This window comes from Rhamphochromis sp. 'chilingali' (genome assembly GCF_963969265.1).
Source record: "Rhamphochromis sp. 'chilingali' genome assembly, chromosome: 8".
NCBI lineage: Eukaryota > Metazoa > Chordata > Actinopteri > Cichliformes > Cichlidae > Rhamphochromis > Rhamphochromis sp. 'chilingali'.
Genome location: NC_137935.1, coordinates 25,256,487 through 25,273,038, shown reverse-complemented (window position 1 = coordinate 25,273,038; position 16,552 = coordinate 25,256,487). Strand labels below are relative to the sequence as shown.

At 39.5% G+C, this 16,552-nt stretch overlaps 1 protein-coding gene across 33 annotated transcripts; it reads right to left on the bottom strand.

Annotated features, from left to right (window-relative positions):
* Positions 1-305: 305 nt before the first annotated feature.
* sh3bgr (SH3 domain binding glutamate-rich protein) lies at positions 306-15,763 on the bottom strand. 33 transcript variants are annotated; one of them, XR_013972466.1, is made up of 13 exons: positions 15,564-15,762; positions 13,368-13,553; positions 13,107-13,187; positions 10,932-11,006; positions 9,121-9,324; positions 8,608-8,637; positions 5,275-5,298; positions 4,810-4,836; positions 4,238-4,268; positions 3,563-3,589; positions 2,464-2,505; positions 1,891-1,952; positions 306-1,046 (listed from the first exon to the last, which is right to left on the bottom strand). XR_013972466.1 is itself a non-coding variant. In XM_080889190.1 (12 exons), the coding sequence occupies exons 1-11, from the start codon at positions 15,606-15,608 to the stop codon at positions 1,935-1,937; spliced, it is 744 nt and encodes a 247-aa protein (XP_080745316.1). In that variant the 5' UTR covers positions 15,609-15,763; the 3' UTR covers positions 306-1,046; positions 1,891-1,934. The 33 variants fall into 33 exon arrangements, 27 of the variants coding, with proteins under 27 accessions (XP_080745316.1, XP_080745309.1, XP_080745311.1 ...); XR_013972464.1 differs by lacking the exon at positions 2,464-2,505 and having other exon boundaries at positions 9,136-9,324; positions 15,564-15,763; XR_013972467.1 differs by lacking the exon at positions 2,464-2,505.
* Positions 15,764-16,552: the final 789 nt, after the last annotated feature.

The following is a 16,552-nucleotide window of genomic DNA, read 5'->3' as shown; positions in this document are numbered from 1 at the left end:
TATTTCCCCCACTGTAGTTATTCATTGAAAGAATTTATCTGTGGCATTCCTGCACACATTAGACGTTGGTGAATACTGGGCATAGTAATAATGCCTATCCTGTAAAGCCTGTACTGCACATGCCTGACCCTTTTTTGATCATCTATCTAAAAATAACACTGCATGTTCTCATCCACCTCTACAAGAAAATCTCATGGGACAAGGCATTTGTTTTCCTGTTGACCCCTACACTCCCCAACATGCACAATAGCCCATTCTTCTTTAAATATGCCAACAAAAGAGTTTAAATAAAGATCCACTGAGAATGTTTTTACGAGTCCACTTTATTTTCTTTTCCAACATCTCAGCCACATCTCACTCTTCGTTCAACAAAGTGCATTGATTAGACAGCATTTCTGGCAGAAGTAGCTGTGGCGGTGGTGGAGGGGTTTGCAGTCTTGCAGCATGTGTCTATTTCCTTTCTCGCTGCCATTAGAAGTCGCAGTTTGAATTTACACACTCGCCGTTAGATAAGGCATGAAGTTAGGAGCACAAGAACAGAACTGTTATGAAAGAGAGTGACTTATGACACTTTGAATCTACAAGCCAGGAGTCACAAGCTAGGATATGCCAGGATTTCCTTCTTCTTCTTTTTTTTTTTCCTTCATAGGTCGTCGGCCTTTTGTGTTAGAAAACTAGAACTTCTACAAGTACAACATGGGAAAAGGGTCTGAGTTTAACAAAACCACTGTGCATTTTACAAAAAGCTGCTCATGGCAAACAACCAAACCAACACCGCTAGGCTACTCTGCTCGTTTTTCATTACAGTATGTCTGTACACGCAAAATATAAAAATTAAGTCAACATTGCAGTCAACAGGGAAGGGTGTAAGGCAAATGTGGGTTAGGCGTTTTCAGCTGGGATGGAGCCTTCAAGCACATGACCAGTGGTTTCCAGTAGGGTCATGTGCTGCTTTGCGGAGACGTAGAGGGGCTTTCTGATGGGGCTGAGGGGGGCGGGCCAAGTGTCAAGGGTCAGGAAGAGATGGAACGGGAGGCTCCTTCGGGCTGCGACACAAGAAAAACAGATGACTAGAAATAGGTCACACATTACTGAGTTGTCCGTGGTGGCTGAGGAAGACACCACCATCGCCACGCCTGTGCCACCCAGCGTGCCGGCACCTCCTGAGGCACTTCTGAAGCTCACTTAACAGCTTTCACAAACGAGGCGTGACAGGGGCTCGCAGGGGCTGGTGCACAGCTTAGAGAGGAGGGAGGGGAGGAAGGAGAGTGGGCACTGCCACTCTTTCAGGGCCAGCTCTAAAGCTATTCCTTCAGTGGGACATAGAGGCCTTAAACACACAAAAGAGCTAAAAGAAGATTAGAATTTTTAATCACCACAAATATCTTCATTAGTCCCACTGACTCCGAGGGAAAAACAGGGGATAGTGAGATGCTTTGGTGGTGGATCTAGGTGATCCCCAGGCATGCTGTGTACCCACTGAAGCTGTTTGCAGATGAGTCAACAGTGGCAGTCCTCTGCAAACACGCTGCAGCAAGTGCAGGTTAAAAAGATAACTCCTTCCAAACACCAAGGTGAAGTAAGCAGGATCTTAGCGCTTTAATGAAAAACTTGCCTGTTTTAGATATTAATGCATGCCACTGCATCATGCATACAATACAGGTTGCGTAATTGTATTTTGCACAGAGCTTTGTTAACAGGGTCAAAGAAGCACAAAAAAAGAAGGGAAAAAAATCTGTACTGAATGCAAGTTTATCTTTTTAATTAATCTGGTTACATAAATGCCAAAGAGAAAAGCAACACACAGAAGTTTCTAGCCATTCTTCTACCGAGCCACATAACATCGCACTGCCCTCCAGTGGTAAAGCAGAAAAAAGCAGAGGGTTTTACCTGGGGAGCAGTAAATCGACATCATCAGCATCGCTTAGCTTCAACTACTCCGCCTCTTCCTCCTGTTAGAAGACAAAATCATGTATTGATAACCAACACACACACACAGAAAGCAGAGACACGTGGCAGTGGTAGAAGGTCGGATTAAAATCTGTTTAAAGTGCCTTTGTGTATTCTATTCTAATGTTTCTAACGGTGCAAGCTTTAATTTGTGGGGAAAAAAAAAAAAAAAAAAAAAAAAAAAAAAAAAGCGATCCCAATGATAGCTGAGACTCTCTCGTTGTTAAACCTTTTACCTGGATGCGTCTCATCAACCGGAGAAGGATTTGTGGGATTCAAAGTGGAAAGACTGCAGTTGTTTCTTAGTTTGTTGCATAAATAAAACAAAACTATTTGAATTGCAATTTAAAAAACAAAAAAACAAACAAACCCACAGTCTTTACTATGAGTGAGCTACCAAGATGTGTGATGTGTGTTTGTGTCGCACACAAAGATCTTCCCTCTTTACAACACTGGACCAGGCATGGCAAGCACAGGCAGAAGACCACATGTGACAAACTGCTGTAATACTACCTGTGTTTCTTCCAACTCTTCTTCTTCTTCCTCTTCCTCCTCCTTTGAAAAAAATTAAAAAATAAAAAAAAGAAGAGGGAGGGGCTATGTGAAGTCATGGCTTAAATAGGGAGAAGGTGAGACGACTTCCCATGTTAGTGGCTGTGTTAAGGATGGGTTAAAAATGGAGAAGATGTCAAGCGTGGGCAGTGGTGATGACAGCAGGGTCGGAAAAAAAACTGAGGAAACTAGTTATGGAGTTCTGTTTTTAATGAGATGACCTAAGTGAGACAAGAGTGGTGCTTAAGCAGGCGCACCGTGTAACATGAGGTTAAACTGCGTGTCACGTGTTTTAAGTGTTACCACTCAAGCCGCGAATGCTGTTCCTGGTTAGTCTTGAAGTAAACAACACGCTCACTGAGGTTATCTATTATTCGATCCTACAACCACTTTATTCCAACAGGTGACCCAAACTAAGAGAGCAGTAAGCCTGGAAACAACGCAGTGTGTCGTCTAACGTGAAATGTTTTTTCTTTTTCTGAGTATTGCATGAGAACAAGATGTGCTCCGTCTCCTCCATCTTCTTTGAAACTTGTCACATCCACTTCACGTCCACTTTCTTCAGATTGCTCTTGGCAAAAAAGGAACAAAAGCCATGGCTTCTTTAAAAAGAAAAAAAAATGTCATCCTGTCAAGTCAGTGCGCCCCATCTCCCAGTACAACAAAACCAAACATGTCCGAGTTATCCTCACGTGCGTGCAGGCCAAGTTTTAAAAGAAGACAACGGAACGTTCAAGCGTTTTTTTTAGGTATCAAAACTAAAAAAGGGAAAACGTCTTGGCAGACTTGCAGAATGTTTCTCTGTGAAAGTTTCATAAAAGTTTGCTCCAACTCTGAACAACCTCATCTTTGTCCTGGCTTGTTTGAGGCCATATGAGTTATACTGCACACAATATTCACTGAACCAATGACAAGTACGATCTTGAGGAGAGAGAGTTCGCCTGAACATGTGCACACAGTCTTTCTCTGCAATCGGATCATGCATGAAAAGAAAAATCCCAGTCTCTGTGTGATTCACACCGTGCAAAACTTATACAAAGATTCTATAATCCAGATATACCTCTTGCACTTCAGCCTCTTCTTCCTCCTGTGGAACACGAAAACAGGCAGTTTTGAAAAAGAAACCAACATTATGGTCCATATGTGACTCGCATATCTGTTACTACATGAAATCCACCTTTAAGGTTTAGGTCAAATATGATCAGGTTTATCATGCTGCAAACCAGCAGGCATGTCCATGGAAAGTGGACCTAAAAGTCCATGCAGCACACCAAAAGAAAGAAGGAGAAAGGGAGAGAAGGGCAAGTCTGTCAAGCTTTAAAAAAATTAATTAATTAATTAAAAAAAAAAAAAAAAAAAAAAGTAGAACCACCAGAAACTACAGCACTGCCTTGTTCGTCTTGCTCCTGCAAGAGAGGTTGGACAAGGACAAAACAGATGGGAAGGAAGAGCGGAAAAACGGCAGGGCGAAGCACTGAAGCATAAGCAGCGTAAACTCAAGCAGAGGCTGGAATGTCTCTGAGAAGCAGAGCCCTTTTCACACAGCACTTAGAACCAGACTTTTTTTTTTTTTTTTTTTTTTAAAAACAACTTTTTGAACCAACTGATTATTCATTGTGTTGGTGTGTTGCAGGGGGCAGAGTCTGATTTAGGGAATGGTTAAAGTGTGGACTCTTTAGAGGAGCTACCCTTGAGATGAGCAACGCTGGGTGAAAAACCGGCTGGGCTGACTCACCAGACTTCAAACCCTGTCCACAGGGTGCAGACTGAAAAACAGTGCAAGAGCAAGTGTGTGAGTTTGCTTTTTGAAAGTTGGGTCACATGAAGTTGAAAAGTTTTGGGGATGTGTCCTGACAGGCAAAATCCAGGGCAAAAAAAGGCCCACAAAACACTCTTTCAACATAATGACATAACTGAGGAAAATGGATTATTACATTGTTACCATGATTGTCTTTTTTAATGAGCCCTATATTGGTCATTTCTTTATGAGAATTACTTGAGGTGCTGTATTAATCATCACTCTGGATGATACGTCTTTGACTTTGACTTGTGTTGTTTTTTTGGTCTTTTAGCATTTTACTCTGACCCTTTGTTATCACAGACACGAGGCGACCAATTCATTGTTTCTGGCAAAAGACAAAATATGCTAACAAATAGTGAAATACTAATCATTGAAGGAATGCTTGAGGTGTGAAAGGGATTAATAATCTGACAAAGTAATGAGTCACTAAACAAAAACAACAAAAAGAAAAAAACAAGACAAACTCAGGAAGGCTAGAAGCAGTTTAAAATAAAACATGAATCTACCTCAAGCTGTCGTAGCTCTTCTTCCTCCTAAAAAAAAAAAAAAGAAAAAGAAAAAGTAACAGGCAGCAGGTCAGCCGGCTGTGTGGGGAGCAAAAGAGCACAACAGGCATGTGGTATGGAAATGTCTTATGATTTCAAATGAAACTATGGGAACAGTCGAAGTTGTCAGGAAGCAGCTAGAAAACTGGGAAGAAATGAGGAACGGGATGTTAGCAGAAAGACAGGAAAGGTCAAAAAAAAAAAAAAAAAAAAAAAAAAAAAAAACTTGAGGAGATCGTAATAAAGAGAGAGTAGAGAGAGGGGTAGACAGGTGAAGTCTTCAAAGTTGGCAATTTAAAAGGCAGACCAAGACCCTCCCAAACCCATCTGGACGACCTTCCCTGATATCTGCACCATCAAACCCACACTGCTGATGACTGTATGGAGGAACCGCACAGAAAGAGACGAACAGAGAAGCACAGTTACCTCTGACTGCAAATCCTCTTCCTCCTGGAGGGAGCAAACCAAGAGGGCAAAGGAGTCAAATGTCATACAGCGTGTGTGTGTTTGTGTACACGAGGAACCAGCAGACACAGCTCTGATATTGATGCATCTAGACCAGGGGTGTCAAACACAAGGCCCGGGGACCAGAATCAGCCCCGCAAAGACCTCAATCAAGCTCATTGGGGGAAATGTGAATTAAGGCATAAATATTGGATTTTAAACTGTATTTTACTAAGTTTTGCTGCTTTTCCTACAGATAAAGACCTTTTAGCATTCTTGCATTTACTACAGCAGCATTTCTTTATTGTGCATAAAAACTGAGAAATACTGAAATTAATTTATATTAAAGGGGATTAAATGCGTCGTTAAACTGTATGTGGGCTGTATGTTGGCCACAATGTAAATTGAGTTTGACCCCCCTGACCTAGCCTGTGTGAAATGAGTCAGGTGAGGGATGGGCTGGAACATGAACTCAAAAAAAACAAAAAAAAAACAACAACATATCAACTCTGAAATGCTAAATGAGATCAGTCATTTGGTGTTTAACGCGTGAGTCAATTAGGCAGCTTTTTTTAATGTGTATGTGTTAGTCCCCATAGGGAAATAGTTCCTCTGCATTTAACCCATTCACCCAGTGAAGCAGTGGGCAGCCACCAATGCAGCGCCCGGGGAGCAGTGTGAAGGGACGGTACCTTGCTCAGGGGTAGGGATGGGTATCGTTTAGGTTTTATCCGATACCAGTACCAAACCGGTACTTTTGAAACTGTGCCAGTGCTTAAACCGGTGCTTAAAGAATAGAGAACACATAATTGGTCCAAAACACTCATGTTCAGCTGTTTTTTTTTGTAAAAAGATAACAATGTGTGCCTTTTCTGCAGCTATAGGGGATTTATGGCATCACTCTTGGCTGGAAGCAGTGCTTAAACAATGGAAAAAATACAAACTTTGTCCAAAAACCTCTCATGTTTGGCTGTTTTCCACTTTTTCTTTTAGCCTCATTTTAGCCTTTTTGGCCAGGGTGAAGGGAGTATCTGCCATTAAACAAGAAGACAGCCTCATGTAACTACGACGGTGTTTGCTAGTTCACCTTACATGCCTTCATGTAATAACGTGGTTAGCCTACTCAACGTAAATTACACACGAACAACATTAAGCTACTCACGCAGAGAAGAACAGCTGCTGCTGCCATCATCATCCGTCATCATCCTGCTACACTGGCAGGGCTAGGGGCCAGGACTCTACTCTTCGGGTTTTTTGCAGATGTTGCTAACTCCGGGTCCGATAACAGGCATCACACCCGCAGTAGATGTGCTCAATGTGAGGTCTCACAGCAAGCTATCAAATACGGCGCATTTCTCGGCTTTTAAAAAACCCTATACGTCGCCAGGTGTTTCATCAGTTTTGAGATGTTACCTCCTTTGCACAGTATCACCTTAAAGCACTTGTTGCAGGCTGCTGAGTTTGCATATTTTGCTGTGAAGTACAGCCAGACTTTGACCGCTTCGCTTTGGGCATTTTTAATCTGTAGCTCTGCTCTAAAAGAACGTACGTACCTGGGCCCGCCTACTACGCTCACAAAGGTAAAATGATTGGCTGGAATCCAAAGTGTATGCCATCTCAGGAAAAAAAGCACCGAAATAAAGCACCGAAATGTGCGCTTCCTTTCGGTCTGGTTACTACCGTTTATGTCAGAACCGGTGCCGTAATGGCACCAGATACCGGTACCCATCCCTACTCAGGGGTACCTCAGGGTAGCCGTTCAGTGGAGTCGAACCCCCGACCTTCCGATCATGGGGCCACCACTCTACCTACTGAGCTATACCTGCATTCAGCCTATCTCAGTTAGAACTGCTTTAAAACCCCGTATTATAAGTGTTTACACTGCACAAGATTAAAAGACATTTTAAATAGCAGAGGTTTCTTAAGCACTCAGATTTTTGTAAACAGTGAAAGTGATGGGAGACAAAGAGAGAGAAAAATTCTCACTGGCCTTGACAAGCACAGAGTGAGGGAGGTGGTACAGCATGTTTTCACTGCTATTCAAAAGTGTGGGGTCACACAGAAAAATTCACATTTTTCAAAGACTCGCCTTAAACTTTAAATGAATAGAAAATACAGTGAAGAAATCAAGGTTAGCCACAATGAGAAGTTCATCCTTCCAACTCTGGTGTCATTAAACACACCTTTGCAGAGCAGTTTGTTAAAGTAATATGGAAACCTTCCCCCCACGCTTCCTACAGTAAACTAAGTCACTTCCCACAGCAACTCAGGGACTGGTCACTCTGTTATCACAGAATAGCAGCTTACTGCATCTTCTCCAAAGAGATATACCGAAATCTTCCCAGAACAGAGTAAACTCTCTGCTATGAAGTCTTAAGGATCTTAAATTTGGGGGGGGGGGGGGTCCATTTCCTTGGATGGAATAGTCCTGGTTTTTTAGAACAAGAAGACTTAAGTTTTAGAAAAGGGCTCTTTTGGGGCCGTTATGAGACTGCAACTGACTCATGCAGACTAATGCTTCACACACTCGACTAGCCAAATTTAAATTGTTCCTTTGGAGGTATAATAATTCATTTTTGGAAGTTATTTGATGCTCAAAAAACCTAGAATGTTGTAACTATGCATTAATAAGTGTGTAATTCAATTTTCCAACAATTTTATGTATTCTCATAAACTTAGTGTCCAAGCCCAATAATGTTAGGTCAATTTCAAAGAAAGTTTCACTAACACTGGCTAACAGGGGCTAACAGCAGCTAACAGTAGCAGAAACAGCAGTGCTTACCGATAGAAAAGTTCAATCTATCCTCAACAACTCACCTGGCTATGGCTGCCATTGGACAGAAGTGAGATTCACTGCCTTCTAGCAGACTCCTTTCACAAAATTTTACATCCAAAATAATGTAAAAAAAAAAAAAAAAAATTAAAAAAATTTAAGTGACCCAAAACTTTTTAGAAATCTTTTATAAGTTTAGCTCATGTCAGTGTCCGAAAGTCTGAATGACTGGCAAGTACACGTGTTTGGGTAAAGGTGAAGACTGGTCTAAACCAGCAATGACTGCTAAGAAAAGAAAGAATTAATAAGCACCCGCTTAAATTATTCTGCATGCGTTGCACAGTATGTTAATAAATTATTTTCCCTCTCAAATAAAAAAGATGAAGAACACATGTCATTTATTGAATGCACATAGTTATTAAAAATGCTGGGATAGTAACTGCTGCTGTTTCTGTGTATTGTGTCTATAAAACATCAATAAAGCACTGTTCCCTATTAAATAGTGAAATAAGTGTTACGTGAATTTTTTTAGATAATCTCACCTGCTCTTCTTCCTCTTCTGCTTGGCCCTCCTGACAGTGGAGATAAGATAGCATTAGAGACATCAGAGACCACACACACACACACACACACACACACACGACAGAGTGAGGAGTTTCTGGGGACCCTATACTAACACACCTTGACCAGGATAGTTAACAGTAAGTGAATTGTGTCATCAACTCAAAAACCAAACATAAGACACCTAATGGAATTGACAGAAAGGCAATAATAAATAAATTAAACATCCACTGGCAATGATGAGACGTGTAAGAATGATGATTAGGGATCTCGGCGAGGTGAATTAGTAAATTACTGAGTCCAGGGAAGGAGACTTGAGGAGAAGATGCAGATACAAGGTTGACAGGAACTTGAAAATGAGGGAAACCTTAAATGTGGAGTAAAGGAGGAGATTAAAGGGAAAACAAGGATTCTGAGTGGAAGAAATTGGCATTCCAAGGATGGAGGCAGAGGAAAAACGAAGGGAGATTAGGGTCTAGTTAAGGCGCAATTACAGTGTCTTCTGTGACCTCGTCTGTTTCTTCCACTGCTGCTTCCTCCTCCTCCTTCACTGTGGGGGCTTCGTCTCCTACCGATTCTGCAGTCTCTTCCTTTGCTGCCCCCTCCTGTTCCTCCTCATCACCCTCACCTTCTTCATTCTCATCAGTGGCCTGCTTCACCTCTTTATTTGAATCCCCATTACGATCCTCCACTGGAACCTTGTTATTGTAAGGTGTAAACAATAGTGTGTGAAAGAAGAAATACACAAAGAAATAAAAAAAAATCTGATATACTACTTCAGGCACTGCTTTAGCAGCATTACGATGGTTGGCTCATCAGATGGAAAGGTTTATGAACTCAAAACAATGATGTTATCCTGGTAGGTTGTCATCCAGTTAAAAAAATAAATAAATAAATAAAAATAGGAAGGGAAAGCTAAAAAGTCAAGGTGTAGGTTGTTAGAAAACAAATCCAAAGTTGGATATGCTAAAAATTAATACTGACATTTTAAAATGAGAATATAGATATTTTTCTCTTTTCTGTAAAAAAAATATTAAGTTACAGCTAACGGCAAATTAGCTTAACTTAGCCTAACACGAAACCTGTAAAAGGAAGAAACAAACAAAGAAAAACAGGTAACAGTATTTGTCCAACATTCATTAGTTTAAAAAGTTTACTGCGCCAGATTAAACACACCAAATGTAACGTGTTAATTGTGAAGCACTCATTTGCTAGATTACCTGTTTTTACCATGTCTGCTAAGCTAATACTAGCATAATTTCACATTAAATTTTCAGTTATAAGAGAGGTACAATATGGGTTTTTTTTTTTTTTACATATTGTGTTATATCTCTTTCAAATAGCCAATAAGTATCTTTATCCAAATGTCAAACTATTCTTCTACAAGGCTAAATCTAAAAAAAATCTTATTCACATTGTTAGTTCAATTAACCAGAAATACAGGTTTGGTCTAAAGTAGTTTGGCGCTGTCTTTCTGAAGCAGGCCGATGTGAAAAGTGTTCCTGGACTGTCACAGTTAAACGCAGTCATCATTTACAATACAGGTTTTTGGCTTTGTCTCTTATGTGAAGAGACTGATGAAAATTTATTGATCTCATATTGAGAATATATACTGTAACTGGAAATCCTAAATATATTATTAGCAAATTGTTGACTACTAAGTCACGTTTTCTCTGCCATATGACTCTTCTGAAGCATTGCCTACTTCAGAGACTAAAATTATAAAATTGTGATAAAAATGATAAAGAACATGAAATGTAACAGTAAAATGCAATATTGTTGCAAATAGGACAAGAGATCAGTGCTGCAGAAAATCGTTACTCTTGGGGCTAAAATTTGGGAAATTAGAAAGGGAAATCTGGGCTACGGTAGGTAAGCTCTAGTGAACTGAGAACTAGCAGGAATTTTCTCGTGGTAATAATCTTGTCAGAAATAAAGATGTTATTAAATATATCTATTAGAAAAAAATGCTTTTGATAAAAATAAAACATCAAATTTTACGATTTACACACAATAATACCACAGTTTGGTTGCTTCACAGCCCTTTGGCAGTCTGAACACAGCAATGCAGTGTCACAGTGTTATGATGACAAATCAGAATAGTGTGTTATTATGAGCTCACATTTCTCACTCATGCAACACCAGAATAAGTCGATGTGGTAGATGAGACGGGGCAGCCATGAAGAAATTAGGAATCTCTTTAAGTCACCAGTTATGGACAGAAGGAAAGTTGTTAAGTGACGCTGAAAATTTAAGATGAGACACGGAGAAAAGAAACTAAACACAGACTAAATGAAGGCATTACTATTGTGTCGTCAAGGTTTTCCTCAGCATGGGTGCCATTCTCCACAATGTTATCCTTGTCAGCTTGCTCTGCTTCCTGTACCAAGGAAATTACCAGGTTTAACACAATCGCGTTGACATTTAGTGTCCAGATAACTTGCCAAAATGTCCACGGCATGTTTTTGTTTCTTTTAGTCACTCAGATCTGGTTACCTACAAAACAAGTTCCACTGCATCTAATTTCAACACATTTAATTGTTAAAGAAAAAACAAATTTCAGTTTTAAATTTTAAATTAATTGAATTTTGAAAAATGTGTTCGAATCTCACATCAGTCAAAAGCAGATATATGAAGACTGGAACTTTGGATAAATACAGTTAGGGCCATAATTACCTCCACAGCGGATTTTAAACCAAACAATTAAGATAGGATTGAAGTGCTAAACTTCCGTTTCAGTGGTTTAACTAAAGCAATTTAGCAATTACAGCCATTTTTATACACACTTCCCCATTTTCAGAGTCTCAAAGGTAATTAACTGATTCATTTTCACAAATCACCTGCTTGCTTAACACCAAAATGCCAGGGACATCACAGACAGTTAAAATGGATGAATACAACTTTACAACATCGAGAACACTCGTCACAAGGTAGGCATCTCATTGTCAAGACCCTTATTAAATGTAAATACAGAAAGTTTACAACAAGTTGCAAACCTCCGGTTACACTCAAGAGCAAGAAAGTCAGGTTAGAGACAGAAAACATCTAAAGGAGCCTGAACAGCTCTGAAAAAATTCTTTGGACAGAAACAGAAACTAAGATGCAAAAGAATAATTGGAAGAAAAAAGTAAGTAGAAGGAGAGAAATACTGTAGATGTTATAACATGGGCATGTATGGCTGCCAGTACATCTGGGTCACTAGTGTTTATGATTATGTGACTGACAAAAGCAGCAGGATGAACTGTGAAGTGTACAGATCTGCACCCTCTGCTCAGATTTAGCCAAATGCTGCAAAACTGATCAAACAGCTTCACAATGCAAATGTATATCAACCCAAAGCGTGCTGCAAAAGAAACCCATGAGTTCCTCAAGGCAAAGAAACATGATACTCACAATGGCCAAGTCAGGCATCTGAGCTCAACCCAACAGAGCAGCTTCGTAGTTATTAAATACAAAATCAAATGCAGAAGAAGCAACAAGTGAAGGTGGCTGCAGTAAAAAGCTGGCAGAGCATCTTAAACAAGGAAACACCACATTTGGTGATAACCATAGGTTCTACAATCAGGAGGTCATTAAAAAAAACAAAAAAAAAAAACAATAAACAATCCTTATATTTAAAACTATACTAGTTGTCCGATTACTTTTGAAGATCAGAAAAGTGATTACTTTGTACAAAAAGGGCTGTTTTTCATAAACAGTTAACACTTAACTGATGTTAAACTTCCTGAATTAAAGCCAATAGTCTGCACTTCAATCACATTTTGGCTGATCTAAATCCCACTGCATTGGTGCAAAGAGTTAAAACTACAAAACGTGTAATAGTTCAAATACTTATGGACTAAAGTGCAGCCTAAACTAGGTACACACAACCTAAGTTCTGAAAGAATTTTCCTGTGATGAGCATAAACGTGGTCTAAATTATTTAATATATGAATAAAGGAAGAGAGACTATTTGTTGCATCTTTGTTTTTACTTGTACGTTATGACAGCACAGATGTTCTTATTTAATTGGGAATTTTGTTGTACACATGAAGTTTTGAAAATTCATCATGGTATTTTCAGACTTTTTATTGTTTTATGAGCCATAAATGATAGGAACCCCCTCATTATAAGAAGGGAGTTAAACCTGTTTGTGTCCAAAATGATAGCTGGATACATTGATTTCATCTGATTACAAACCTTTCAATAACAATAAAGAAGAGCATTTATTCTTCTGACATTCTTTTGATTCAAATTAATCACCTTAAACTCTCAAGTCTTACCTGGAAAACTAAAACATAATGTATCATAATGTTGCAATTCATATACAATCGATAAAAGAATATTGTGTATTGAAGAAAGTCAAAGCAGAATTAGTCCAAGCTGAATTGTTGGACTAACTCTGTTGTATCAGTACTGAAGTAAAAGATTAGAGATATTAGAGAAGAAATGTGGCTTTTGCATACGTTTACCACAACATACAGTAGAAAATAATACTGACCTTTGACCCAGGAGGAGGGGGCAACCCCAGGAAGGTGTACACTAAATTGTCCTCTTTGGCATCAAAGAATGTGTCGTAGTCCTGCACAAGATTTAGAGATCTAAATCAATACAATAATTTACTTTCCCTCCAATTTTAACTTTGTTGCTACAGTTGTTCCATTACAGACATTAAAGTGCATTTCCTATGCTTTTCTCTCAATATTCTGAAGGTAGACACAAGTTAAAAACATTGGCGTATCTGAATGCGATGTATACTCACCCCACAATAACTCTCTTCGTTGAAGATTTGTGGGGGGAGGGGGATGCCGTTGGCTGGCTTCTTGTCCTCAGGGACGTTCTGCCTCATCCACATGCGGTTGTCCTCATTGCACGCGATGTCCAGTGGAGTGTAGTCAACTTTAAGAGCCTCCAAGAAGCCAACCACATCTTGCTGCTTCTTCTTGATCTGCGAGGCAGAGAAATCCTCCCTGATTGCACTGTATATGAGGAGAAGCCTGGAATATTTAACCTCAGGATGGCAGCTGCAGCATTCTGGGGTTTGGAATATCAACTAACATTATTTAAATGACAGCATGGATTCACATCTGATGCTCTACATAGTGCTCCCTTCCCATCCTCTCCTACTAAGTAAACACAGAAACCATTGACAACAATTTAAAAGAAGTACGAGTTTTACTTTATTTTTTTACCGTACTTGGTTTATTATTATTGTCTATGTAACAGGTGTCCTATCTTCTGTGTATTTTTTACTTATCTTGTTTTCATTTTGTATTTTTTTTATTAATATTTATTGAGCTTTTCTACTTCATCTATCATAGTATATAAGTTGTTACAGGTTGTGTTTTACACTGTGGCTTAATTTCATTTCCCACGCAACTATCTCAGGCTTTGCAGTCAATGGTCTCAAAATGAGAAAGCAGGTGAGCAGCAGTTGTCTGGGCAGAAATCCATCGTTGATACCAGAGGTCTACCAGAGGCTTCAAGCTGATAGCAAGGCAATGCTAACTAAAAGAAAAAAGAAAAAAAAACTCTTGTATGCAGAAGAGCATCTTTGAATGCACAGTACATCAAACCTTGAAGCAAATGGACTACAGCAGCAGAAGACCACACCAGGTGCCACTCCTGTCATTTAAGGACAAGAAATTGAGACTACGATTCACACAGGCTCATCAACTGGACAACAGAAGACTAAAAACATCGCCTCGTCCTGTGAGTCTTGAGTTTTTCTGCAATGTTCGAATAGGGTCAGAATTTAGTGTACACAAAATGCTTCCATCCTGCCTTTTATCAACAGTTCAGGTTGCTGGTGGTTGTGTAACGGATGTGGATCTCAGTACAATTAGCCCCCTTAGTACCACCTGAGCACCATTTAAACACCACAGCCTACTGGAGTATTGATTGCTGCTGACCCTGTCCATCCCTTTATGACCTAACAAGGTGTGCCTCATAAAGCGACTCTTGAGTGTATATTATCTGATCTTATTTTATTTTAAGCCCTTAAATAAGCAGAAACACAACATGATTGCTTTTTCCAGCTTCTCAGATGCCAACATATGCTATTATCCTTGTGTTATATGGTGTTGAATGACTAATAGTTTTCTGTTTTGGTCTGTTAATAATCCATAATCCATGTTTCTGGGCTCTGGTGAAGGTTGAATGTCTTCATGTTTGATCTTTTTACTTGTATCTACATCTGCTGACAGATCATATTTAAACTGATAAAAAAAACTGATAAAAAGTGTAAAAATGAAAAAATAAATCAATAAAAAAAAATACAAACAGCAGGGTCGAAAAAGGGACAAATAAGAGGATAAACAACGATGCATTTTCTAAGAGTTAATGAGGACTGTTGTGGTCAGTCATTGAGTGTCATCTGCTAATACGGGTAGATGACCATACCCGCATGAAACAAGTCCACTCAAAGGATAAACCCCAAGTAGTGTGTGTTGTGATACAACACTGCTAAGTGGGCCCCAACCACTTTAGCATGGCCAAAAGTGGATGTAAGAAATAAATTCACCCTCCCCTCTGCTGTTATCATCCCACCTAACATATACACCGTTACCTCAATGCGAGTCTGACTTAAAGTTTCATGTTAAATCTCTTTTTGGGGGAGACACCGACGTCAAGCGTCTGCATGTGGAGGTCCTTAACATGCAAAAAAAAAAAAAAAAAAAAAAAAACTTTGGGAGCCCCTGTTCTAGAAAGCTCTGCATATAAATCACATCGACCTGCGAGACAATTAAACAAAGAACCAGAGCCTCTCAGGCGTAAACTCAGGCACAAATCAAACCGTGCACTTGCCTGCAGTGTTTAGATATGCCTAATAAAAGTCAAGTCACATTCATTTCGAGGTTTAACGCTCTCGTGTCACTGTATGAGTGACAGTCCTGGCCGATTACAACCACAAAAGTTCACTTTAAGAGAAATAAATCCTTTGGAGTAAAAAGCTTACCGCTGTGGATCCCGACGAAGACGCGAGGAAAACTTTAATGACCATTTTGCTACAATTTATTTTGTCGACTATGCAACAAGCGGTCTCTTAAAGGAGCAGGCAGCCTTCTCTATTATTAGAGCACACCCTGGACGGAGACATAGCACAGCGATCACTCACTCACTCACACACACACACACGGTTATTTTTGTCTCCAGGCTCCATTAGTGAGGGTCGGCCCGTAGGGGCGCAGCACTACTCACAAACACTGATTGGCAACTTCAGCTGTCTGTCGGTGAGGGAGGGGGCGCAGTGGAGCTGGTTCCCAGCGTCCTGCTGAGTGCATATATGGACAGAAATAGCACTGACCAGCACTATAGGCTGACAGGTTTTCAAACCCGATGTTGTGCCAAAAAGTGATCGGCTGCCAAAAACTGTATTCCGATGTTTCTGTATGTTTTCTTTGCGTGACACCTTTGCTTATATTGGTAAAGATATTGTGGTGAAAATGTTTTTACAAAGGGATCATACATAAAATAAAGAAATTGTGTTTTTGCAAGTAATCTTTATGACTCTGTGTTACTTTACCTACATGTTAATCCTAAAAATTATTAAAATATCTTATTGGAGCTGTGATGTTATATCTGTTGCGATTTTTGCTTCCCTCTATCAGATCTCTCTTGACAAAGACATTTTTAATGTCAGTGAGAATTTTGCCTGCATTAAAGGCTATATAACCAATATAACCAAAAACTGATTCGTAAGAGATGTTTGAGATGTTTGAAAGATTACAGGCGGTACTGCAAATTTTGGTATCGATCCAATACCAAGTAAATAAAGGGCTAGTATTGTCGATACCAAGATCAGTATATGCTGATTTATGAGAATAATCATCATCAGATTGCAAATTCTTAAACACATTTTAATGACACTGTGATCACTATCATTGATATTTTACACAAATATTAGTAAACACAATAAACCAACAATTCCGTGTTTCATGGGGTTTT